The following is a 26,377-nucleotide window of genomic DNA, read 5'->3' as shown; positions in this document are numbered from 1 at the left end:
TTCAAGTGCTTAAAGAAAAGTACTGTTAATACAGAATCCTATATTCAGAGAAAATATCCTTCAGGAATGAAGGGAAAATCAAGACACTCTCAGAGGAGGGAAAACTAAGAGGATTTGTTGCCAGAAGACCCATCCTAAAATAATAGCTAAAAGAAGTTCTCTAAATTTAGGGAAATGCTAAAAGAAGGGATCTGGGAACATTAGGAAGAAAAACCATGGTAAGCAAAAATACGAGTAAACATAATAGACTTTCCCTGTCTTGAATCTTTACAGTTATATTTGACAATTGAAATAGAAATTATAACACAATCTAATGATTCTAAATATATGTAGAGAAAATATTAAGATACTATACAGAATGGTAAAGTGAGGTAAGGTTTCTGTACATCACTCAAACTAATAAATGATGACACTAGTAGACTGAATATATATCAGTAGACAGTCCCCAACTTACAATGGTTCAAATTACAATTTTTTTGACTTTACAATGTGTGAAAGTGATACGTATTCAGTAGAAACCATACCTCAGACTTTGAGTTTGGATCTTTTCCAAGCCAGTGGTGTGCAGTATGATCCTCTCTCATGACACTGGGCAGCAAGCTGCAGCTCCTTAGCCATGTAGTCACAAGGGTAAACGGCCGATACACTTAGAACTGTCTGTACCCACACAACCACTTTCTTACTTTCAATACAGTGTTCAACAAATTACATGAAATATTCAATACTTTATTATAAAATAGGCTTTGTATTAGATGATTTTGCTGAGCCATCATCTAATCTAAGTGTTCTGAGCATGTTTAAGGTGACCTCGGCTAAGCTATGATAATTAAGTAAATTAGGTATATTAAATGCATTTTTGTCTTATGATATTTTTAACTTACAGTAGGTTTTTTGGGACATAACTCCTCCTAAGTCAAGGAAGATCTACATAGACACACACACAATGTAATATGTAATGTATGTAATATATATTACATATATAAAGCATATATATAATCATACATATATAGTGATAATAATATAATTATATAATGTAATTCCTAGAGCAACCACTAAAAAGCTATGTAAAAGATACACTCAAAAACAGATAAATCAAAATGTAGTTCTAAAAGATGTTCAAATAACCCACAGTAAGGCATGAAAAATAAAACACAGAAATGAAAAAACAGAGGGAACAAATGGAAAACAAAGAAATGGCAGACTAAAGTCCTGACATACCAATAATTATATTGACTGTAAAAGGTCTAAAGATACCAGTTAAAGACAGATATTGGAAGAGTGGTTTAAAAGACATAACCCAACTACATGCTGTCTGAAAGAAATTGCATTCAAACATAATGATATAAGCAAGGTAAAGGTAAAAGGACAAAAAACCCCACAAAAACCTGTGTACGGAAATATTAATCAGAAGAAAGCAAGAGTGGTTATATTAATATCAGATAAAATAGACTTCAGAGCAAAGAAAATTATCAGAGAGGAACATTCTGTGATGATAAAGGGGTAAAATTACTAAGAAGACATAGCAATCTTAATGTGTATGTCCTGAACAACAATGTATTAAAATATGTGAACCCAAAATTTATAGAACTAAAAGGAGAAATAGATAAATCCACAGTGATAGTTGGAGATTTCAACATTCTTGTCTCAACAGTTGACAGAACAAGAGATAGAAAGTCAGCAAGGATATAGAAGGACTCGCCACAACCACCACCCTCAGATAGCAGAATCTAATCCGTGTCAGGGAGCACTCTGCTGAACAATAGTAGAGTACATATTCACGTGCTCACAGAGCATTCATGCTGGGGAAACAAATTTTAAACACTGAAATTGTATGCGGTACGTTCTTTAACTACAGTGGAATCAAACTAGAAATGAGTAACAGAAAGACAACACTTGAAGACTAAATGCCACGGGTCAAAGAGGAAGTGTCAAGTGAACTCAAAAGACATTGAAAACGAAAAGACAGCATAACAAAGTTGGTGAGACACGGCTAAAGCAGTGGTGACAGAAATTTGTAGCACCAAATGCATACATTGGAGAAGAGAAAAATGTTTCAAACAATAATTTAAACTCCTACTCAGGAAACTGAAAAAAAGAACAAAAGAAACCCAAAAGAAGCAGAAAGAAGAAAATAATAAAGATAAGAGTATAAATCAATGAAATGAAAAACAGAAAAATAATAGAGAAGATTAATGAAAGAGTTGATTTTTTGGAAAGATCAGTATAGTTGATAAACCTCCAGTAGGACTAAAACAAGAAAGAAGAGACAACCATTATAAAAATGAAGCAGCAGGTATCACTACAGACCCTTCAGATATCAAAAGTATAAAAGGGGATATTATGAGCAACTCTACACATATACATTTTTTTTAAAGATTTTATTTATTTGTCGGAGAGAGAGAGCACAAACGGGGAGCGGCAGGCAGAGGGAGAAGCAGGCTCCCCACTGAGCAAGGAGCCTGATGCGGGACTCCAACCCAGGACCCTAGGATCATGACCTGAGCTGAAGGCAGATGCTTAACCAACTGAGCCACCCAGGCGTCCCTGCACATATAACTTTGACAACTTGGATAAAATGGTCCCATTCCTCCAAAGCACAAACTACCACAACTCGCCCAATATGAAATAGATAATTTGAGTAGCTCCATAACTGTAAGGAAATTGAATTTGTAATTACAAATTTCCAAAAAATAAATGCCCTAGTCCAAATGATTTCACTATCAAATTCTAACATTTAAAGAAGAATTAACACCAATTTTACACAATTTCTTCCAGAAACAGAGGAGGAAGGAATATTTCCCAATTCATTTGATGAAGCTGGTATCACTGTGATAGAAAGCCAGACAGAGTATGAAAAGGAAAACAACAAACCAATATCCCTTGTGAATAAATATACAAAACATCTTAATAGACTATTAGCTAATATAATTCAGCCATCTAGAAAAATAAGTAAAGACCATGACAAATAGGATTTAGTCCAGGGATGCCAACCTGGTTCAGTATTAGAAAATTAATCAGTATGATCTACCATATTCATAGTCTACATGGTTATTTCAATCAATAGATACAAAGCATTTGACAGAATCCAACATTCATTTTTCAAAACTCAGGAAAATAGAAATGGGGGTATTTCTTCAACTTGGTAAAGAACATTTGTTTTCTAAAAACCTAAAGCTAGTATCATACTTACTGGTGAAAGACTGAATGCTTTCTTTCTAAGATTAGGAACAATGCAAGGAAATCTACCCTCACTACCCTTATTGAACACAGTACTAGAAATTCTAAGTAGCGTAATAAGGCCAGTGATGTTTCCAGTTTACCAGTGAGGTCTCTAGCTGACCTCAGGTGTATGAGCAAATCCAGTCAAAGTCAGCTAAGACCAGAAGATGGGCTCATCCTAAATTGTCCACCCGCAGAATCATGAGTTAAATAATGGCTGTTTGAAGCCACAGAGTTTGGGGTGGTTGGTTATGCAGTAATAGCTAACTGGTAAATGAAGACTCAGTACTTGTAATATATCAGTTCTCCTTCAGTTCACAGATTTACAAATTAATTAATCTACAAATTAATTCACAAATGTAGCACTAGCCCAGCCATAGTTTTTCTTTTAACTAGGTTAACTTATTGTCAAGTTCTCAGGGAAAATTAAATGAAATAGAATAGCAAGAAAACTCTAAGGAAGAATAGGGACACTTAACACATATTAAAACTTATTATATAACTTCAGTTATTAAAGTAATGTGGTACTGGTGCATTAGTAGACAATCACACCAGTGGAACAGAATAAAAAGTCCTGAAATGCATTATATGGTATAGGTGAAATCTCAATTCAGTAGGGGAAACAATTGTCCATTAATAGCATTGAGATAACTAGGTCTCTGGATGGGGGGTAAATGTTTGCTTTTCTAAAGTGAAAAGAAGACAAGACAGGACACAGAATGGGAGAAAATATTCATAATGCATATGTCTTCTAGAGGACTTGTATTCAGATTAGGAACTCTTACAACTCAATAAGACACTTCAGCCAATAGAAACATGGACAATAATTTGAAGAAGTACTTCACCAAAAAAATATGCAAATCATACAGTATATGATTTCAATTATATGACATTCTAGAGCATACAAACTGATTTATAGTAACAAAAAGCATATCAATGTTTGTTTGGGGCCAGGTGTGAAGAGAAGGATGGATTACAAAGGTCATGAGGAATCTTTTGGGGGAAATGGAAATATTCTGTATTTTGTTCGTGGTAGTGACTTCACAGGTAAATAATCTATCAAAACTTAATGAAGGTATACCTTCAATGAATGCCATTTATTACACAAATTGTAACTCAATATAGCTGTATTTGAAAATCACGTTTTATGATAAATGTATTAAAAGTGCAGGAAGCCAGGCACTGTTTTATACTGCTGATAGTATGGTGAACTGGTCAACCCCGTGGAGTGCAGCTTGGCATTATTTATCGAAATTATAAATGCATGGTACCTTTGACTCGGGTATTCCATGTTTAGGAATGTATCCTAATTCCACACTTGTTAAATGATGTACTTACATGATAACTAATTGGAACATTGTTTGTAATAGCAACTAATGCCCACCAATAAAGAAATAGTAAAATAAATTCTGGTACATCTATGCAATAAAATGCTTAAGCAGTTGTGACAAAGAATGAAGGCATTCTTTGAGTTCTGACGTAGAATATTCTTCAAGACATTTTAAGTGACAAACGCAAGACACTAAGGGTAAGAAAGGGTATATACATTCAAGTGACAAACGCAAGACACTAAGGGTAAGAAAGGGTATATACATTAGTGACAAACGCAAGACACTAAGGGTAAGAAAGGGTATATACATTCAAGTGACAAACGCAAGACACTAAGGGTAAGAAAGGGTATATACATTCAAGTGACAAACGCAAGACACTAAGGGTAAGAAAGGGTATATACATTCAAGTGACAAACGCAAGACACTAAGGGTAAGAAAGGGTATATACATTCAAGTGACAAACGCAAGACACTAAGGGTAAGAAAGGGTATATACATTCAAGTGACAAACGCAAGACACTAAGGGTAAGAAAGGGTATATACATTCAAGTGACAAACGCAAGACACTAAGGGTAAGAAAGGGTATATACATTCAAGTGACAAACGCAAGACACTAAGGGTAAGAAAGGGTATATACATTCAAGTGACAAACGCAAGACACTAAGGGTAAGAAAGGGTATATACATTCAAGTGACAAACGCAAGACACTAAGGGTAAGAAAGGGTATATACATTCAAGTGACAAACGCAAGACACTAAGGGTAAGAAAGGGTATATACATTCAAGTGACAAACGCAAGACACTAAGGGTAAGAAAGGGTATATACATTCAAGTGACAAACGCAAGACACTAAGGGTAAGAAAGGGTATATACATTCAAGTGACAAACGCAAGACACTAAGGGTATGAAAGGGTATATACATTCAAGTGACAAAAGCAAGACGCTAAGGGTAAGAAGGGGTATATACATTCAAGTTTGATTATATTCATATATAAAGAATCTGGAAAGGTTCAAAAGAAAATAATAGTGATCATTTTGTAGGGAGAACAGGAGCTGGTGGGGGAGAGGGGTACACAAGGGCAAGGAGACTCTACTTTTTATTTAGAGTGTTTCAGTTCTGAGCTATGTGAATATAATTATTAAAAAATTTATAAATAAAAAATTTAAGTTATTTAAAGAGAAGGTAAACAAAGTCCAGGGTAGGCTTGTTATAAAGAAAACTACTGAGAAACCAACTGAGGGCTTCAGAGGGGAGGGGGGTGGGGGAATGGGATAGACCGGTGATGGGTAGTAAGGAGGGCACGTATTGCATGGTGCACTGGGTGTTACACGCAACTAATGAATCATCGAACTATACATCAGAAACCAGGGATGTACTGTATGGTAACTAACATAATAAAAAAACATTAAAAAAAAAAAAACCATGGAAAAATAATCAGATTACACAAAGAATTCCTAAAATAAAAGATAGCAGAAATTCTCTATGAGAAAAGAAATTTATTCAGTTTGTATCCAATCACGTTTCGTTTTGCTTCTTTTAAAATTCTAATTTCTTGGATGCCTGGGTGGCTCAGTTGGTTAAGCGTCTGCCTTGGGCTCAGGTCATGATCCTGGGGTCCTGGGACCGAGTCCAGCATCGGGCTCCTAGCTCAGTGGGGAGTCTGCTTCTCCCTCTGCCTGCTGCTCCCCCTGCTTGTGCTCTCTCTCTCTCTCTGACAAATAAATAAATAAAATCTTTAAAAATTTTTTTCAAATTTTAATTTCTAAAAGTTATTGTATTTCTTAGAATTAGTGGGACTTTTTCTGATTTTTTAAAAATTAAAATGCAGTTGACATACAGTGTTACATTTGTTTCAGGTGTACAACATAGTGGTTGGACAAGTGTGTATGTTATGCTATGCTCACCGCAAGTTAGCTACCATCTGTCACCGTACAGTGCTATTACAATACCATTGACTGTATTCCCTTTGCTGTGCCTTTCATCCCCATGACTTCTTCATTCTGTAACTGGAAGCCTGTCTTCCACTCCCAGTGGTTAAGTTATTAAGTAGTGGTCAGTGTTATACATTAAAGGAAAGAAAGAGCGACCAAGTAGTGGTCACAACATTTCTGCAGTCAGTACTCAGTAGTGTGCTCCATGAGACTTCTCCTGGGACCTTGGATCAGTCTGTTAAGTAGCTCAGCAGGGCATCTGTATTTTTCTAAAGTCCCACAAGTAAATGCCACTAGAAAAGGATCTCTGTTACTGGTGCCTCAGGTATAGCTGAATCAGATGTAGTGTGTGATGTGTCAAAGTAGGGCAGTCACAAAATAAATGCTGTTTGAAATCATACCTGTTTTTGAATGTGAGACATTTTTTTCTGGTGGCCCCATTTTAGATTCCCTGTAGATATGAGTAGAGTAACTTTAATAGCGTACTCCTCTAGGATGTATTCCAAATTCTCAGGTCCCTGGCCACCTCCGGTTGGGAAGGTAGAACATACTGCTTTGGATATTCAAGCCAAAAGTACCTAAAATACCTTGTAACAGTGTGGCTTTTTTAAGCTAAAGAAAATCGCAGCATTATAGAGAAAAAGCTTAAAATGTTCTTGGAATATTTAGAACAAGGGAAAAGCTTTTCCTTTGATTTTAGATAATACAAACAAAGGATGAGGAAATATGGAAAAGGTCATTGTGGTTTTTAATTTCACATTTTTTTTCTTTTAGTTGGCTTTTGAAACAATGAGTGTTATATCTGTGGTCACCAACTGTGCTCTAATTGGAATGTCACCACAAGTGAACGCTCTCTTCCCAGAGTCAAAATTGGACCTCATTCTGATTGTAGTAGCAGTGGAGGTAAGTGAAAATTTAAACCTATTTTAGTCTCCACATCAGATGCCTCTGTTAAAGCAGAGATGACCTAAAGCAGTGATGTCCCTGACTGTCAGTGACTAGCAATTTAGCGACATGCATTTCCTGGTTCAGGTAATGGAAAGACGTGAGGTTTGAGGCTGTGCATTTCTGGTTGTTGTCCACGTATGAAAAAGTCACCATGGTGTGGACAGGAAAGTGACCTTTCCAGCCATTGTCCTGACCTGTCCAATGCTGAGTAGATAAAGTCTATTTGAAACAGAATTCTGTAGATTTGATATTTTTTTTTTAGTCTCTTCTAGGCATCTGTCATTTCTACTTTCTTATTAAGCAAATAAATCCTAAGAAATGCTTTTTGATTAACAATTTAAATCTCATTAGTAACAGGTGTGGAATTCATTGTGAAACTCTAAAACACCAAAATGTAATGTATAACAGGAAGACTCATAATTTCACATACAAAGTACAAGTAGACTGTCTGTATACTTTTTAGGTTTTCATTTTATCATGTTTCTGAATATGGCTTACTGTAACATTTTGAAAATTCAGCACTGACCAATTGCAAAGGGAAAAATTTGCAAGAATTTTTTTATTGCTAGTGATTATTATTGTTAGGAATATTGTGATCTTTCATTTTTAGATACTTAAAGAATAAAACAGTTGTGGAAATTTATTAAAGCAGAATTTAGCAGGATTATAGAGTGGCCCTCAGGCCTCAGGCCTGGGGGCTGACTTGAAACTGTGAACTTGTACATTTCCAGAAGGGCTGAAGGAATAGATTGTGCTTTTCTGTATTTACTCTTTCTGCGTATTTAATAGGAATCTGTGTTCATGGTAGATGCTATATGCAGAATACGCGTTTGGAGAATGATTTAGACAGCAGTGAGTAGGAGGGAAAGGGAATGGCTCTAGCAGAGAAAAGTAGGTCTGCTTTGAATTTTGAGAGTTGAATAGGATTTTGGAGAGCTGTTTGCGAGGCTGATTTCTCACCTGTGTGAGAGATCAAAACAGGTATCTTAGTCAGGGGATGGCCAACTCCCCGGGCTCAGAGCGTACCTTCTTGATATAGGATATGGCCCTCAACTTTGCCAATATATCCAGAGTTAATTAGGCTCTTGGGACTGACTTCCACTTAAAACTAATGAGACTCACAAAGGACTGACCAGAATGCCAGGCAGTTAATTTATTGTAAGGAGATCTTTCCCAATGACTGTAACAGTTGGTGTTAAAGTGGAATTGGTTTGGGGCGCCTGGGTGGCACAGCGGTTAAGCGTCTGCCTTCGGCTCAGGGCGTGATCCCGGCGTTATGGGATCGAGCCCCACATCAGGCTCCTCCACTATGAGCCTGCTTCTTCTTCTCCCACTCCCCCTGCTGTGTTCCCTCTCTTGCTGGCTGTCTCTATCTCTATCAAATAAATAAATAAAATCTTTAAAAAAAAAAATAAAGTGGAATTGGTTTGTTAGAAGACTTCTTGGTAATTTGGGAACCAGAGTGAGAGGAGTATGTCTTGAGAGACAAGGAAATGGAAAACCTGAAAACCATCCCTTACCCCAAATTGAGGAGAACTCTGCTGTGAGCCAGAGCTGGGAGTTCCGTTGCCAGCTTGTGAGCAATGCTGGGTGTGTTCACTGCCCACCTCTTGATTTTGCCTCCACTTTCTCTAGATCTCTGGCCGGTCCAGCGTTCTGTATATTCCCATTGTCACTGCTTTCTTTCATATGTGGAAATGCCGCAACATCAACTATCTAGGGCCTGGCTCTTCTCACTAAATTTGAGAGATTGGCTGGCCTACTGGAGTGTTCTTGCAGATGGCACTCCTGCAGGGATTTGCTGGCCTGCATGGGATGGGGCCTCAGTATTTCTGTGGTGTTTGGCTAGAGTGTCTAAAAGTTTGGTCTTGCTAGACTGCCCCTGTGCTGCCGTTGGTCTAGAGAGCAGGCTTTTCTTGCTTGTTTTTTGTTCGTGCCCATTGGGATTGCTGGTTCTGCTTCCTCAGCACTTAGTCTGGCACATACGAGGTCAAGAGGAATCCCTGGGAACTCACTACCATGTTGTTCCTTAGGGTCCTGGGGTCCCTGGTGAGTCTGCTTTCTTCTTTCTACCCTTCAGAGTTTTCTTATGTTTATTTTATGTGTAATGTCCATGGCTTTTAGTTGTACTTAGCAAGAGGAGTAGTGATAAGTACTTCTGCCCCATCTTCCCTGAAGTAGAAGTCCTCACTTTTTTATTAACCCTTTTTTCCCCCCCTCTTTAGCTTAGGACCTTTGCACTTACAAAGTCCTTTCTTTGGGCCTAGCTAGCACACTTTGATTCCTTAGGTCTCAGCTCAGATGTCACTGGGCTCCCAGCCTTTTCTGATCTCTCCATCTCTGCTGGATCTCTTCTGTTAGTCTCTTAAGAAGCCTCGATCATCCTCCGTCATGGTGATTATCCCACTTATACGCCTTGCATTTACTGGTAGGCGTGTTTATGTAACGTTTGTCTCTCCTGTGCACTGTCAGCTTCAGATCAGCAGGGACGGTGTCTACTTTTCTGTCTAATAAATTAGATTACTAGCTAGAATAGTAACTAAAACATGATAGGTAGGCATTTCAGTGTTAACATGAATGTGGAATTAATAAATTAAACTATTAGAAAGGAAAATGGGCATTTTTTTTATTTAAAGGAGAAAAAATGGATATTATTTTTTGATAATTTTATATTCAGTGTTATATGACTATATTTGTATATAACATTTTCTAAGTTCTACTTATAGAACACAAAGTGGCAAGTGCTCATTTTTTAAAAAATTTGTTAATTACTCAGTCAATAGTATTGAGGACTTCTATGTATATGACACTGAATCTGGTGCTAAGGAAAGACAAAACTGTCTTTTTATTTTTGTCATCAAGAACTCTGCTTCTTAATGTAGCTGAGGAGATGTGCACATTTTACACAGACAAGCACATACACACACACGCATGTCCCCACAGACATACATGGTTAAACACATCTACTAGAGCTGCGACTAGGAAGTATCAATGGCACACCGAGTGAATGGTCTGTGGCAACGTGGAGGAGGATACTCATGAATAGCAGCCGAAGACAGGAGACCCTTTCTGTCTTTACCTTCTTCCTTTGGTGAGGTCTGAGGCCTCCTGTGGCATACTTTGGGAAGGCTTGCATGTGAGTTAATCCTGATTTCCCAGAACAGTTTAAAAGGTAGTTTCTTCCATGCTCATAGAGACTTCTCACTGAATTCTGAGTGTAATCTACTCCCAGCATGTAAGTTAAGGACAGTTGGCAACCTCAGGTGGGAGACAAAAGTGCAGTCACAGGCTGATTTAGAGTCCGTCATGATGTAGAAGAAAGATAGTTTTCAGCTTAAGATTAATTCACATAGGCCAGAATGCCAGTAGTGTTTTAGGCTATTTCATTACCGGCTAGACTTATACCTCTAGACAAGAAGTATTTACTTTACCAAGTAAATTTACTTTACTTTACCAAGATTAAATCTTTATAAGATAAAAGTGATCATTTTGGTGTGTATTGGGTTTTTTAAAAATAATATGACTCAGGAAAATGTTATCAATATTTATTAATATAGAAATTATTACTAATACTGAGGTCACCCAGAGTTAAGTTGAAGGTGAACGGGTGTTAAGAAGTGGTAACTTAATGTACACTGCTCTTTCCATTTTTTTTATTGTGATAAAATAAATGTAACATAAATTTACCATTGTAACCTCTTTAAAAATTTTTAACTGTGGTAAAAAACACAAAAGATGAAATTTACCCTCTTAATCACTTTCAAGTGTACAGTTCAAGGCATTAACTGAAACTCTGTATCTGTTAAACACTAACTCCTCCTCCCCTTCTCCAGCCCCTGTTAACCACCATTCTATTTTTGTTCTTATGATTTTGATTACACTAGGAATCTCATAATGGAATCATCCAAGATTTGTCCTTTTGTGTCTAGTTATTTCCCTTAGCATAGGTCTTTAAGGTTCATTCGTGTTATAGCATGTGTCAAAATTTCCTTCCTTTTTAGGACGGAATGATATTCAAATGTATGTATATACCACATTTTATTTATGTATTCATCAGTCAGTGGACATTTGGGTTTCTTCTACATTTTGGCTGTTGTGTATAGTGCTGCCGTGAACATGGTGTACAAATATCTGTTTGAGTCCTTGTTTCCTTCTCTTGAGTAGATAGCCAGAAACAGAATTTCTGGATTATATAGTAATTCTATGTTGAATTTTTTGAGGAAATACCATACTATTTTCCATAGCAGCTGCACCATTTTACATTCCGATCAGCAATGCACAAGTGTTCCATTTTCTCCACATCCTTGTCAACAATTGTTATTTTCTGTTTCTTTTAATAATAGTTACCCTAATGGGTATAAGTAGTATCTCATTATGGTTTTGATTTCCCTGATAATCAGTGATGTTGCACATCTTTTAAGGTGCTTTTTGGCCATTTGTATATCTTTTTTTGAATATCTGTTTGAGTTCGTTGCCTATTTTTAAATTATGCTATTTGTTTTCTGGTTGTCGATTTGTAGGAGTTCTTTATATATTCTGGATATCAATCCCTTATTAGATGTATGACTTGCATGTATTTTCTCCCATTCTGTGAGTTACTTTTTTACTCTGTTGCTACTACTTCTTGATGCACAGAAGTCTAATTTTTCTACTTTTTCCCTTTTTTGCCTTTGCTTTTGGTGTCATATCCAAAAAATCGTTGCTAAATCTAATGTCATGAAACTTTTGCCCTATGGTTTTTTTCTAGGAGTTTTATAGTTTTAGGCCTTAAACTTAGGTCTTTGATCCATTTTAAGTTAGTTTTTGTATATGATGTAATGTAAGTGTCCAAATTCATTCTTTTGCACATGGATATCCAGTGTTCCCAGCAGCATGTTGAAAAGACTCCCTTCCGCAGTGAATGGTATTGGCACCCTTGTTGAAAATCATTTGACCATACATGTGAGGATTTATTTCTGGACTTTATTCAATTCCACTGGTCTATACATCTGTCTTTCTTTAAACCATCTTATTGATATGTGATTGACATACAAAAAGCTGTACATATTTAGTGTATACAACTTGATGAATTTGGTGATAAGTATACATCTAGCTTTATGCCGGTTACCACACTACTTTTATCACTGTAGCTTTGTACTAAGTTTTCAAATCAGTAAGTGTGAGACTCCCCACTTTGTTCTTTTTCAAGGCTGTAAAAGATTATTTTGACTATTCGGGTGTGTGTTTGTTTTAATGTGCTTGTAGTAACTGAAGCTACTTACTGTTTTTTTAAAAACTATTGATCAAACCTGGGTTTATATTGGCACAGATTGGTATTAAAATAAGTCTTCCCTTTCTACCACAATAATATATTTGAAGATTGATTTGTTTTTATTTTATTGACTTTCTTCCTACTGTGAGGACACCAGCTTTGTTTCTAAATTGAAAATTTTGTGTGTTAGAACAAAATCTAGCTCAGAGAAAATGTTAGAAGTAACCAAAAAATTAGTAAGTTAGCTAGTTTTATTTTAGTGTTGCTGAGACCTGAGCTGAATGCCATCTGGTCTTGAAATGAATCCAAAATGTAGAAAGCTTAATAGAAATTAGAAAGTATACTTTTTTGGTTTATTACCAGACAAGTTTGTAAAATCATACTGAAATTCTAATTCAGAATGTTATAGAAGGTTCACTAAAACCATCCATGGGTCAAATTAACATGTCACTGTGTGTAAGATTTTTCCTTTTGATCTGTAGATGTGTTTTCAAATAAGGAAGTAAAATCTTAAAATTATATTTAATGTCATGTTTTTTCCCAGAATCAAGGTAAAGTATCAGTATTAATTACTGAGTTTTAGAAAATGTTTTGCCTATAGGACATTAAATTAACAGCATGCTATACTTACATATATTCTTTCATGGCCCCTAAAAGAGTAGAAATTTCACTAATTCAAAACCTAATAAATAAGCCGTAAATAAAGTCTTGTGTAAATTTTTAGCATCTTGATGGAAACAGCAATTTAAGAGATCTTATTTTAGTTATTTTCTCCAAATTAAGTAACCTCTAAAAAATACATTTATTGATTAGAATTTTTTAACAAAACAAAACAGACTTAGAAAACGTAACAATTTTATAAAGCTGGTGTTGAAAGTATTCTCACAATTTAAATTGTGGATGAACTTTTCTGGTTCAAACTTTTAAAGCCAGGAAACTTTAATTTTCATTTAATTTTTGATTCTTCAGGGTTTTTGTTTGTTTGTTTTGTTTTTAATGCTTAACATAGTGCAACATAAAATTCAGTAAAAGGCAAAAATGGTCCCTCCTGTATGCTGGTAAGCACCGGGTCATATGTCACAACTTTTGTGTATTTACTGCCATCTAGTGTTTACTTTAAAAACTAAGGACACTTGAACGCCACTTGAACACCACTTTTATCGGTAAAATGTTACAAAAAATTTTTATGGGCTTATCAAAAGAATAGCCTACCAATGTATGAAACCATGTAAAAATTCCATTTTCTAGGTTAAAAATAACAAAATAATGGTGGTGTTATAGTTCAGCCCACAAGATTAAATCAGCATCCAAATAATTCTTTTAAATAATAATCATTATCCTCACTTGAGGCAAATTTAATTTACTTCCTGGATGTAATTTCAAACAAAAGATCACTACTGTTTGTTTTTGTTTTGTTTTGTTTTGTTTTACAAAGGATCACTACTTTAAATGAGGAATCACACAACAACTCCAATTCCTAAAAAATAGAAATGACCTGAATTCTCTAAATATCACATGTTTGGTAATCCTATATTTTAGTATTAAATGCATTCACAGTTCTCTTTTATTTCTAAACTTAGTAAGATGTACCAGTCATACATTCTGAATGAGAACAATTCACCTAGTAAATGCTACTTTTTTCCTCAGGTGAAAGTGAATTAACTATTCACCCCAGAAGTTATACCACATTTCTAACATTCAGGTCCTGGTGCCCAGCAAGCCAGTTTGCACCATGCATGTTTAATTGGTAGTTTTAAAAATATTGCTTAATTGCAGTTTCTTTAAAAAAAAAAAAAAGAAGTTATGTGATTTTTTTTTTCCCCCTAGAGCTGCTTAGAAACAGAATTGATTCTCATCTGCTTGTAATGACTAAGGTGTCTTTTGAGAATGGACACAGCCCTTTGGGTTCTATTATGCCCTGACTCACAGGGTTTATCTTTCATTTGTTCATTCATTCATTCATTTAGAGATAAAGCATGAGTGGGGGGTGGGGGCAGAGGGAGAGAGAGAGAATCTGAAGCAGGCTCCACCCTGAGCAGGGAGCCCAACGTGGGGCTTGATCTCAGGACCCTGAGATCGTGATATGAGCCGAAATCAAGAGTTGGGTGCTTAACTGACTGATCCACCCAGGTTCCCCCATTTTTCTATTTTTAAAAAATGGTTTCAGACTGAAAAGCTGCAAGCATAATACAGATAATTCCTATATTTATTAGAATTCACTCATTTTGAACATTTTGCCGCACGAATGCTCTCTCTCTCCCTCACTCCCTCTCTCCGTTGATTTATATTTACATCTGTGTGTATGAATACATATGGGTACTTCAGAGTATGGAGATTCTATCCCTCTCCTGCTCCTTAGTGCACCATAGCCCTGGGTCAGTCACCTCATCTTGTAGGCCCATTTCCTTGACTGCATATTGAGACCAGGGCAGCTTCTCTTGCGGGGATGTTCTGAGGACTAGAAATGACATGTGTGTGACTCTCATCACAAGGGTCTGGCCTTGTGCAGATGCTTGATGAATGCAGGTCTTGTTACTACTCTTACAAGACATGTAAGCATGTGAAATTCCACATGCAGAGCTGGGCATTTGGCAGAGGCCCATAGCTGAGAGCTGCAGTTCTAACTGGCTCGGCAGTGGCAGAGTGAAGCTGTCGTTGTCTTTATTGTCACAGTGACAATAAAGTGCACTTCTGCGGGCGGTGTAGCAGCACGGAAGTAGCTTGGGGTGTCAGAGGCTAGGGTAGCTGGATTAGCACCCCAGCTCTTCCTCTTCATCTCCGTGTGCCATGGTTTGCTCAGATTAAATGAGGACGTTGGTAATGTACGCCAGAAGTGACGGATGCCAGGTCTGCTGCGGAGGAGGGAGTGAAAAAGTGTTAACAGTGAACAGTGACACCATTGTTAATGGGTTAATATTTTAGCAGCTAACTCAAATGTGTCCTTCATCTCATAGATACCTCTCCCCTGGCTCTGTGCCCCCCGGGTAACACTGTATTGGTTTTGTTTGTGCTGCAGTTTCTCGATTCTATGTTAGTCTCCATCTCGCGTTTCCATTCTGTGACAGGACTCCATTTTTCTTCTCTTCCCAATCTTCTCACTCCCACACCTCAGTCCAGCCCTTCTTCCCACCCGTCGTCTCCCCAAGTCTTGCTGATTCTGACTTTGAATATCTGTTGAGTCTGTCTTTCCTTTGACCACTGGTGTGGTTTGAGTTCAGGCTTTTACCATTTCCCATCTAGACTTTTTTAATTTTATTTTTTAAAATTTTATTTATTTGACAGAGAGAAAGAGAGAACGAGCAGGGGGGGCAGCAGAGGGAGAGGGAAGCCGGCTCCCTGCTGAGCAAGGAGCCCAATGTGAGGCTCCACCTCCGGACTCTGGAATCATGACCTGAGTCGAAGGCAGACACCTAACCAACTGAGCCACCAGGCGCCCCCCATCTAGACTTTTCAAAAAAACAACTTTATGGGTATTATTCATATATCATACAGTTCCCTCAGTTAAAGTGTACATTTCTCAGTTCTTTCCTAGACTTTCGCAGCCACCAGGGTGACAGGGTCCTTACCAGCCTCTGGCTTGATGCTTTCTCTCATGTGCTCCATGCTCTCTATTTCTGGATGGTTATTGGAAAACAAAATTCCGATCATATTTCTCCTCTGTGGTGGTCCTTAATTTGAATCTCTGTGGATTACATAAGAAATGCCTAGGTTGAATATCGAAGTCTTTGCAGTGTCCCTTCCCCTGTACCTTCCCTGCCATCCCATTTCACACTTAGACATCCCAGAGCCCTTCCTGCAAGTTAGTGTTAGCATTTCCTAAAACTGTAGGACAGTGATGCATTTCTTCCACCAAACCGAGCTTCCTGAAAGCATTGGCAAGGACAGGCATGCAGGAAATACTCATTAACTGAGACATGTCCACTGAGTCGCTTTTACTCTTTGTTTTGAAGTGATTAAGCAATTGCTTATGAAATGTTCGTTAATGAATAAATATAGTCATGTATGGTTGTTGTTTTCCCAGTGAATATACAGTTAGTGGGAATTATTCAAGAATTAATTTCGACTTTATAATTAAAGACTTTGATGTATTTTTGGGACGTATATCAAGAAAACCCTTAGGTAAAATATTAAAATTATTTATAAGAAAAGGGGAGCTCAACTAGATAGTGTGACACAGTGGTTAAGAACACAGCCTCTGGGGGGCCCCTGGGTAGCGCAGTCCTTAAGCGTCTGCCTTCAGCTCAGGGCGTGATCCCGGCATTCCAGGATCAAGTCCCACATCTGGCTCCTCCACTGGGAGCCTGCTTCTTCCTCTCCCACTCCCCTGCTGTGTTCCCTGTCTCGCTGACAATCTCTCTGTCAAATAAATAAATAAAATCTTTAAAAAAAAAAAAAAAAAGAACACAGCCTCTGGGTTCAAATCCTAGCTCCACCATTGATAAGCTCTCTGTCTTTGAATGAGTTTAGTACCTGCAATTATTATGGGGATTAAATGAATAAATACACATGGCATGCTTACTACAGTGCCTAGCAATATTAAGTATTCAGCATTTGTTAGTTGTTGTTGTTTCAGGAAAAGAATGTCTTCTCATAGAAGTCTCTACCTAATTCAAAGATCTGATTAAACTCTGAGAATTCAATTAAAAAACTTGATTAGGAAGAAACCCACAACCAACTATTCATCTCATACCATTTCCCAGCATCAGAGCATATGTTGGGTTCCTAGGGAGGTTTTTGACTTTTGGATTAGGGTACTTTTGTTTGTTTGTTTGTTTTATTTTAATGATTTTTTTATTATGTTAGTCACCATACAGTACATCCCCGGATTCCGATGTAAAGTTCGATGCTTCATTAGTTGCGTATAACACCCAGTGTACCATGCAATACGTGCCCTCCTTACTACCCATCACCAGTCTATCCCAATCCCCCACCCCCCTCCCCTCTGAGGCCCTCAGTTTGTTTCTCATAGTCCGTAGTCTCTCATGTTTCATTCCCCCTTCTGATTACCCCCCCTTTCTTTATCCCTTTCTTCCCCTACCGATCATCCTAGTTCTTATGTTCCATAGATGAGAGAAATCATATGATAATTGTCTTTCTCTGCTTGACTTATTTCACTTAGCATTATCTCCTCCAGTGCCGTCCATGTTGCAGCAAATGTTGAGAATTCGTTCTTTCTGATAGCTGAGTAATATTCCATTGTATATATGGACCACAGCTTCTTAATCCAGTCATCTGTTGAAGGGCATCTCGGCTCCTTCCATGATTTGGCTATTGTGGACAATGCAGCTATGAACATTGGGGTGCATATGGCCCTTCTCTTTACTACGTCTGTATCTTTGGGGTAAACACCCAGTAGTGCAATGGCTGGGTCATAGGGTAGTTCAATTTTTAACTTTTTAAGGGACCTCCACACTGTTTTCCAGAGTGGCTGTACCAACTTGCATTCCCACCAACAATGTAGGAGGGATCCCCTTTCTCCACATCCTCTCCAACAATTGTTGTTTCTTGCCTTGTCTATCTTTGCCATTCTAACTGGCGTAAGGTGGTATCTCAGTGTGGTTTTGATTTGAATTTCCCTGATGGCTAATGATTTTGAACATTTTTTCATGTGTCTGTTAGCCATTTGTATGTCTTCATTGGAAAAGTGTCTGTTCATATCTTCTGCCCATTTTATGATTTGTTTATTTGTTTCTCGTGTATTGAGTTTGAGAAGTTCTTTGTAGATCTTGGATACCAGTCCTTTATCTGTGGTGTCCTTTGCAAATATATTCTCCCATTCCGTGGGCTGTCTCTTAGTTTTTTTGACTGTTTCCTTGGCTGTGCAGAAGCTCTTTATCCTGATAAAGTCCCATAAGTTCATTTTATCTTTTATTTCTCTTGCCTTTGGAGATGTGTCGTGAAAAAGGTTGCTCTGGCCGATGTCATAGAAGTTGTTGCCTATGTTCTCCTCTAGAATTTTGATGGATTCCTGTCTCACATTGAGGTCTTTCATCCATTTGGAGTTTATTTTTGTGTATGGTGTGAGAGAGTGGTCAAGTTTCATTCTTTTGCATGTAGCTGTCCAATTTTCCCAGCACCATTNGGTTCTAGAAGCTATAAATTGCTCTTGAAAGACATTGAGGAAGACATAAAAAGATGGAAAAATATTCCATGCTCATGGATCGGAAGAATTAACATAGTTAAAATGTCCATGCTACCCAGAGCAATCTACACTTTCAATGCTATCCCGATCAAAATACCGAGGACATTTTTCAAAGAACTGGAAGAAGTAGTCCTTAAATTTGTATGGAAGCAGAAAAGGCCCAGAATTTCCAAGGGGCCTTTCAGAAAAGGAAAAACAAAGCTGGGGCATCACAATGCTGAGCTCTACTACAAAGCTGGATTAGGGTACTTTTGAATGGAATTACTGAACTGGGTTTTTTCCTTCCTCCTTTTGTTTCCTTTATGTCTGTGATAATCATGGTAATTTTCTGGTCTTTCTGTAGGCAGTTGCCCTCTTCCATTTCTTTATCCAAATGAAACATTGCTTTGTGTTCTTTTAATGGTGTGGGAATAATTAAAGATAGTCAAGGCCAGTTCTTTCATTGAATACATATTTATTGTGTGCTTAAAATATGCCAGGTATTACTTAGATACAGCCCTGGCTTTTGCAGTGCTTACAGACAGAATCCTCCAGGAGATGGATCACAGTGCAATAGAAGGCATGCTTTCTGGCCTCCCCAGGTGACCCAGCACCCCCACCCCCCCAACAGTGCCTGGACTGGTGCAGGCGCTCCCTGCCCACTGGGCGAAGATGTCCACTCACTGAGATAAGTGCTCACCAAGAGGCATTTTGTTTCCGAATCTATGTATGGTATTCTTGTTACTGTAATTGGCATAATTTAATTAAATGGAATGAAAACTGATGAAATGTGTGTGCTAAAACAGAGAGAGCCGTCATTTCTATGAAAACCTTTGGAAAGACTCCATAAAGACAAATTACTATCAGATTGGATAAAGATGAGGCAATTATAAAAGATTAGGGACAAATCATAAAAATATGAACAGCTTCCAGGTTCTGTTTTCACTTTGCTCCACATGTGTCTTTAAGTTTTCATTCTTCTTTAAAGAAAACAATCCTGAGGATCTTCAATATTGTCTCATGGGTGTTATTTATGTACGGAAGACTGAGAAACCCCATCACTGGAAACCCCATCACAAAGAAAAGGTCTTGGCCCTACATTATAATCTTTGCAAATAAATGCACATTTAAATGTGTGCTAAAATAAAACATGTAAGATAAGCATTTTTATGATTCCTCATTTCAGCTACTTTGTTGATTAACTGACCTCAGGTATGGCATCTTTATAAATGAGCTTCTTCTGCCCTTAGGGAGTGTGGAATTAGGGGCCTGGCTTATAAGTTTGTCAATTAGTGGGAAATACTTTTTTTGTTGAAGAACCCAGTGTCCTCCAAATTGGTGGTTAGTACATAAACTATTTAAATATGACTTGATTGACATTAATCTTGCAAATTATTTTGTATTCTCTTAAGATATTACAGTGGTTAACCTAACTTGAGTCTTGTCCTAGAAAGTTTAGTAAAGGCAAGCCTCACACTTCTGAAAGAGATCAAATTGTATTCTGAGTGGAGTTGTTTTCAGATAAAAATTTATATCAGGATTAAGAATTAGAGAACTCAGTAGTTTCTCTATACTCTTACGTGACAATTTCAATATCTAGCTACACTATTTTCTTTAAGTGAAATTGGAGAACATCATATATATCCATATTCAAACATAGACACTCCCAATCCCAAAGACCTGGGTTATCTGGTAAGTCTCGGAGAACTGTGAACTCTGTTCTGCTCTCGGTGGGTGCTCTCAAGGCCTTCTGCCAACTGTCTGCTCCGTCTAATATGTCCTGTTACACCCCAGCCTGTGCTCCCCACTCTCACATACAGACCTGCCAAGTGCATTGGCCTCCTGTAGGATTTACCTGCTAACCTCCTCCTTGCATGACAGTGATCTTCTCTTTCAAATACATAAATGATTTGAAAGTCAAACTTGCTTCCTTTCTCCATTTTTCTATTTTATTCTTTTGGGGAATGGTGTTTATCACACACAAAGCATTTGGTTTCAATGTTTTCCCCCAGGGTGAGAAGCAAGTTTTGCTTCAGAAAATGGAAGGAAACTTTAAGAACATACTGCTACCAGTGTTTATAGTATTGGATTGAGTGTTGAGAAGTTCCCAGTCCAAGGGGAACACATTGGGGAGGCCTTGTGTGGCAGGGGACCCCTCTGGAGGAAGAATGAGATGTTGGGGCCACTCCAGAGGCAGATGTGTGCCTGGGAATGGTGAAATCTGAGAGCATGAATTGGGGGATGAAGGATAAAGTGTGGGGAAACTGATGGAGGGCCCAGAGCTCATGCATTCCATTCCATTTCATTCCAAATGGTCTCTTCTGACATGCTTAGGGGAAAACTGCAGTAATGATTTTGCCTCACTAATGTAACTCTACTTGGCCTTTCCAGTGACACGTAAAAGGGAATAGGTCAGACACTGAATCTACCACATCTCCCCATTATGAAATTGAGCTTCCAGTCCTCTTGTTACTCTAGGGAGAAGCCCTACATGGGACTTTGTGGGGGATGCAGTGGTTTGTTTCTGTGAAGCCTGGCCCCATGCTTATAGACAGGTCGGCTGTGCTCCACACTGTTCCACACCCTGCCCTCCTCTACCTCAGTGGCTTCTTACTCTTTCCACATCAGCCCAGACTGCTGTGGTCTGCCCAGCCTTCTTCCCCATTGTTCAATCCACCTTGCCTTTTCAGTTTCTGCCATCCTGTGGGCCAGGTTCTGGTTCTGTATGCCCGTGTCCTCAGTTTATTTCCTTGCAGAAATACAAAACTGCCAGGATAACTGTTCTTTGGGTTATCCTTTTTGCGTTCACATAACTTGTTTCCATTTAAGACACTGTTTCTGAATTTCTAGGCTACGCTGGGAATGCAGAGAAGATAAATCACTCTTGCTCTCTCAGAAGGCTTGGACCCCCAGGCAGAGCATTTCAATACTCATTTTTTAAGTCTCTCTTGTTTTTTCCTTCAATTAAAATAGTGCCATTAAAGTCATGTTTATCAATATCTACACCCTGTTTAATAACCCATTTTCTTTAGGAAACTTTTCCCACATTAACAATACCCCAAGCCCATTAGTATTCTAGGTCAGATCCCACTTTAAGAAATACTTAACTGCTTTTCGCATTGGAATTTCATTTCAAAAATTGGGTCAGGCTTGAATTATCACTTTCTTAGAATCATAGACATTGATATATTAATTGGATTGGGTGAAATGGTATCAGTTTGACCAGCTTATAATTTTCTAGTTACATTTGTTATAATTGTTTTTTGTTGTTGTTGTTTTGTCGTCACTTCTGTTGTCCCTCTGCCTCACCTTTAGTCTCTAGCTTAAAAGCTTCAGAAGGCTGTAAGTTTCTTTTATAGTCCCCCAAGTTGCCATGTTGCAAACACTGGATAAATTAGAAGCCATGTGAGAGTGTTTTATAGACTCTGACGTACTTATAAATGTAAGATGTTAATATTACCACTGTCATTTCTTCCTAATTAATAAAACGTGTTCCCAGTCCGATTATGTTATATTACTAAAAATCGACTATTTCCAAAGAGGTTAAGAACTATGAAAGGGGAAGATTTTGAATGTTGTAAGAAAACTTCTTACATACTTCAGTTAAAAACCCTATGTTCCAACTGAAGGAATAGAAATGCCATGTTTTACACACATACATGTGTGTATGTATGTATGTATGTATGTATGAATGTGTGTGTGTGTGAGAGAGAGAGAGAGAGAGAGATAAGATATGCCTAATCTGAGCCCGTAGATCACCTCCTCTTGAGGCTGGGGCATAAGGTGGAAGATGAGCTGCAGAATGTAGGGATGTGATTATCCCCGTGCTGCTGTCAGTGGGCCTCAGCTGTAACCATCTAGGAGTGCAAGGAAGATTGTAGGGCATCCATTTCAGGTTCATTGTAGCACATCACAGAGAAACTAATTGGCACCATCGGTGCGAATGACTAAGTCTGTAATGTGGTCACTGGTGCACAAAGAACTCAGGTTGAGGGAGTATTTCACAGCAAAAAGGTGGTGGGATTGGAGCAGAAAGAATACCGTGGGTTGATATTCTTTTATAGTCGTCAGTTGTACAACAGCAACCCCAAGGGGAAAGAGTAGCTCTCTGGTAGGTGAACAATATCCTTCCACTGAGGGTTTAGGAAGGACATAGGAGCAAGACTATGGGGAGGGCTCATTGCATTGTCTTCTCTTTGCGGTGAGATTTGTCCTATGCATCCAGTCTAAATTTTGGACATTTGCATTTACCGTGGGGTGGTTGCCAGGGATTGGGAATAAGGGGTGTATTTGACTAAAGGGTACAGCACAGGGACATTTTTTGGAATGATGGACTTGTTCTGTATCCTGATTATGATGATGGTTTCACACCCCAGTGCATTTGTAAAAATTCAAAGAGTTTTATGAGTGATTTTTATGATGTGTAAATTTAAAAATTTAAAAACTTTATTGAAAAACATGTTTTGGAAAATCTTTTGCCTGTGGCTAAGGGTATGTTTGCAAGATGAAAGAAGTGATTTTTTTAAAGCTTTTATTCATTTATTTATTTGACAGAGAGAGACAGAACAAATGGGAGAGAGAGAGAGAGAACGAGAGAGAGAGCACGAGGGGGAGGGAGGGTTAGAGGGAGAAAGAGAAGTGGACTTCCCGCTGAGCAGGAAGCCTGACCTGGGACCTGATCCCAGGACCCTGAGATCATGACCTGAGCCAAACAAAGGCAGATGCTTAACTGACTGAGCCACCTACGTGCCCCAGTGATTTTATTCCCCCAAAACTAATTGAGAATGAAATGACCTAATACCAATTAATCTAAAATTTGATTTTGTGTAGCAAGTGGCTTTTTTCAAACTCCAGATGAGATTTTATAGTAGAGGGCACCTGGATAGCTCAGTTGGTTAGTGTCTGCCTTCAGCTCAGGTCATGATCCCAAGGTCCTGAGATGGAGTCCCACATTGGGCTCCTTGCTCAGCAGGGAGTCTGCTTCTCCCTCTGTCCCTCCCCACTGCTCATGATCTCTCTCTCATCCTGTCTCTCTCTCTCAAATAAATAAATGAAATCTTAAAAAAATATTTTATAATGGAATTTTTAGAGATTCTGCTAAAAAGAACATGTTAGGACGCATAGGCTTCTTTGGTTTTCACTTCTTTAATCTTTCATAATTCCTGTCAACATTAAAGGAGCTGCTCATCCAGAGTGCTGTTTTTCTGATGAGGGGAAATTAATGAGGTGAGCCATAGTTTAGACATTTGAGAATTCACTGGTCATGCTTAAGATCAAAAATGATCCACTGTTTTATATTTTGTTTTCAAAACGTGGGCCATGTACATAAATGCTGATAATTGTATGGAAAATAATATGCTATTGCTGTTAAGCCTTTCAAAGGCACAAGATATTCCTCATGGGCTTCTAGAATCATCAGGGTGTTCTGATGTGTGTGGACGGGCAGTAGCAGTAACACACTGGGAGCAATTGAGAATTCCAGTGTTCTAATGAGGGAGGGAGTGAGGTTGATGTCCATTAGTGGAGTCATTAAAAACCATAAGCTTGTATTTGGTATTTTTAAGTAAATAATTTCAAACTAAAAGAAACATTTTAAACAATTTGGAACATTACCTTTACTCATGAGTTTGACTTTCCTGAGGAATATTTCAATACTCCTAAGCTGAGAAACTATTTAAGGGTTTAACCTAAGAATATTTTTTTTAAATATAAAAGACTAAATAGTATGTAACTGATCCAATTGAAAGTTGATTTATCAGTTGGGTAACAAATACTTGAGTACTTATTTTGTAGTTTTTATGCTTTAAAATAAGGGTCAGTGACCTTTCAAAACTAGGGTGTTAAGCCCTGTTTATTCATTCCTTTGGAAGAAAGAGGTTTATAATCTAAAGTCTTGAGAAGGGTCTTATCTCAACCCCTGATCAACGGATATGGTTATTAAGTCACATGTTAGCTGAGATGAATGGAATTTGGATTGTCACTAAACTTTGCTGTCAGTGGTACTCATAGTTTACGATGCTGCTCTAAGTATGGCTCACACACTGTGCTTGCTGGTCTGTGAACTGTTTGTAGTGGCTTGCAGAAAGATGAGGAGCTCATGCTACAGTGTAAATCAGCAGGCTGCTGCCTTCGCTGCAGATGTCTAGGTTTGGAAAGCAACGTCGGCTGGACTCTAAGTATGCTTTGTGAGAGATGATGTGCGTTCTGGCACAAGTCTCTCTCTCTCCGTGGACTGGTAAATAGTATTCTGACCTGTGCTGTTGAGGCAAATACTTTAACTTCTCCATTCTAAGAAAGTTGGTGGGTTTGAATGTTGGATTTCCTGCTATTGACCAGTTGTTCCCCTTCTGACTCTAGCTGTGGTGCTCTGTGATCCTGCACCATGACTATGTCCACTTCCAGTTGGACCCTGGGACAGTGGATGAGGTGGAGGCCTGTCCTGCAGGAAGCTGCCTCCACCCTTTGTCTCTGCACATTGGAATGTTGTCTAGGTCAACAGATGGTGCCCTGTAGAGACTGTGCTGCTCATGACCTTCACTGTTGCTTCAGCTACATTGCTCTCGTGAGCACATGCACAGGTGAACAGAGTTCTGCAAACAGTAGAGGGTATTCGGTTGGGCATTTCAGTTAGTGGGAGAAAGAGCTGACTGCAAGTGTTCCTTCTCAGCCATTCTTTTTGTTTTACACATGTAACTTTCAATCAAGTTATTGGAGAAGCTGTTCTCTCCCATATACATATACACCTTTTCATAAGGAGAATGGTAACCTGCCTCATTTTCCCTGTGGCTTGGTATCCGATGGTATCATTTGATACAATTGTATTTTTGTTGTTAGCTGACAGCATGGAAATTACAAAGGTATTTCCTTACAGAAATAATGATCTTCTCTGTGTAAATGTTTTAATTTACCCTTTGAATATTAGTGCATTTACATGGTTCGAACTTGAAAGTTTCAAAAATGTAGTGATAAAATCCCTCTGCCATTGTCACCCAGTCAACAAATTCTCTTTCATGGAGGCAGTCAATGTGCTAGGATCCTTACATCTGCTTCTGGGATAGTTAATGTGCAGATAAACAAATATATATGAGAGTAATGATTTAAGGGCAGAATTTAGTGAATTCATTTTACATCTAGTTGTTTAGTAAAGATAATGCTGTTGGCAATTTTTTAAAAATTTATGTAAAATTTTTTTGTGTCCTACATGAGATGACCTCATGCTGTTGAGCTTTAGAATTTATGACGTGAGTGGTATTTTACAAGGCAGTTTTGACCTTTTCAGGATAATAGAAGTTCCTTCATTTTGAGTAGGTGATGGGTTGAAAGATAATGAATGACTTGGCATGCTTATAATTTTAGGTTTGGATCTGTTTCACCTACAGGTTAGGAAAAACAAAAGCTGCTTATTAATAACAAATATTTTGTCCTGCTTGTCGTCAAGGGTAGTACCAAGATTGGGTTGGGGCCAAAGCAAAGGAGCAGTCTGTTTGTGTATTTGTCATAATTTTTTAATAAGAGTGAATTTCTTTAAAACTGCTTCTAAGGCCAAAAGCTTGTTTAATCAGGTAATCGCACAGCTC

The 26,377-nt window shown here is 38.1% G+C and overlaps 1 protein-coding gene across 8 annotated transcripts in view; it reads left to right on the top strand.

Moving 5' to 3' along the window:
• Positions 1 to 26,377, top strand: part of ANO10 (anoctamin 10) — a 224,788-nt gene that overhangs the window by 49,769 nt on the left and 148,642 nt on the right. For all 8 annotated transcript variants that reach the window (XR_004626047.1, XR_004626046.1, XR_004626048.1 and 5 more), the window contains one exon: positions 7,255 to 7,383. Coding sequence is in view for 5 of the 8 variants with exons in the window: in XM_034662329.1 (XP_034518220.1) it covers positions 7,255 to 7,383 (129 nt within the window). In the remaining 3 variants the exon portion in view is untranslated. The remainder of the gene's footprint in view (positions 1 to 7,254; positions 7,384 to 26,377) is intronic.

Source organism: Ailuropoda melanoleuca, chromosome 6, assembly GCF_002007445.2.
Source record: "Ailuropoda melanoleuca isolate Jingjing chromosome 6, ASM200744v2, whole genome shotgun sequence".
NCBI classification, from domain to species: domain Eukaryota; kingdom Metazoa; phylum Chordata; class Mammalia; order Carnivora; family Ursidae; genus Ailuropoda; species Ailuropoda melanoleuca.
Note: the sequence above shows the minus strand (reverse complement) of the source record. Positions and strands in the feature narration are given on the sequence as shown.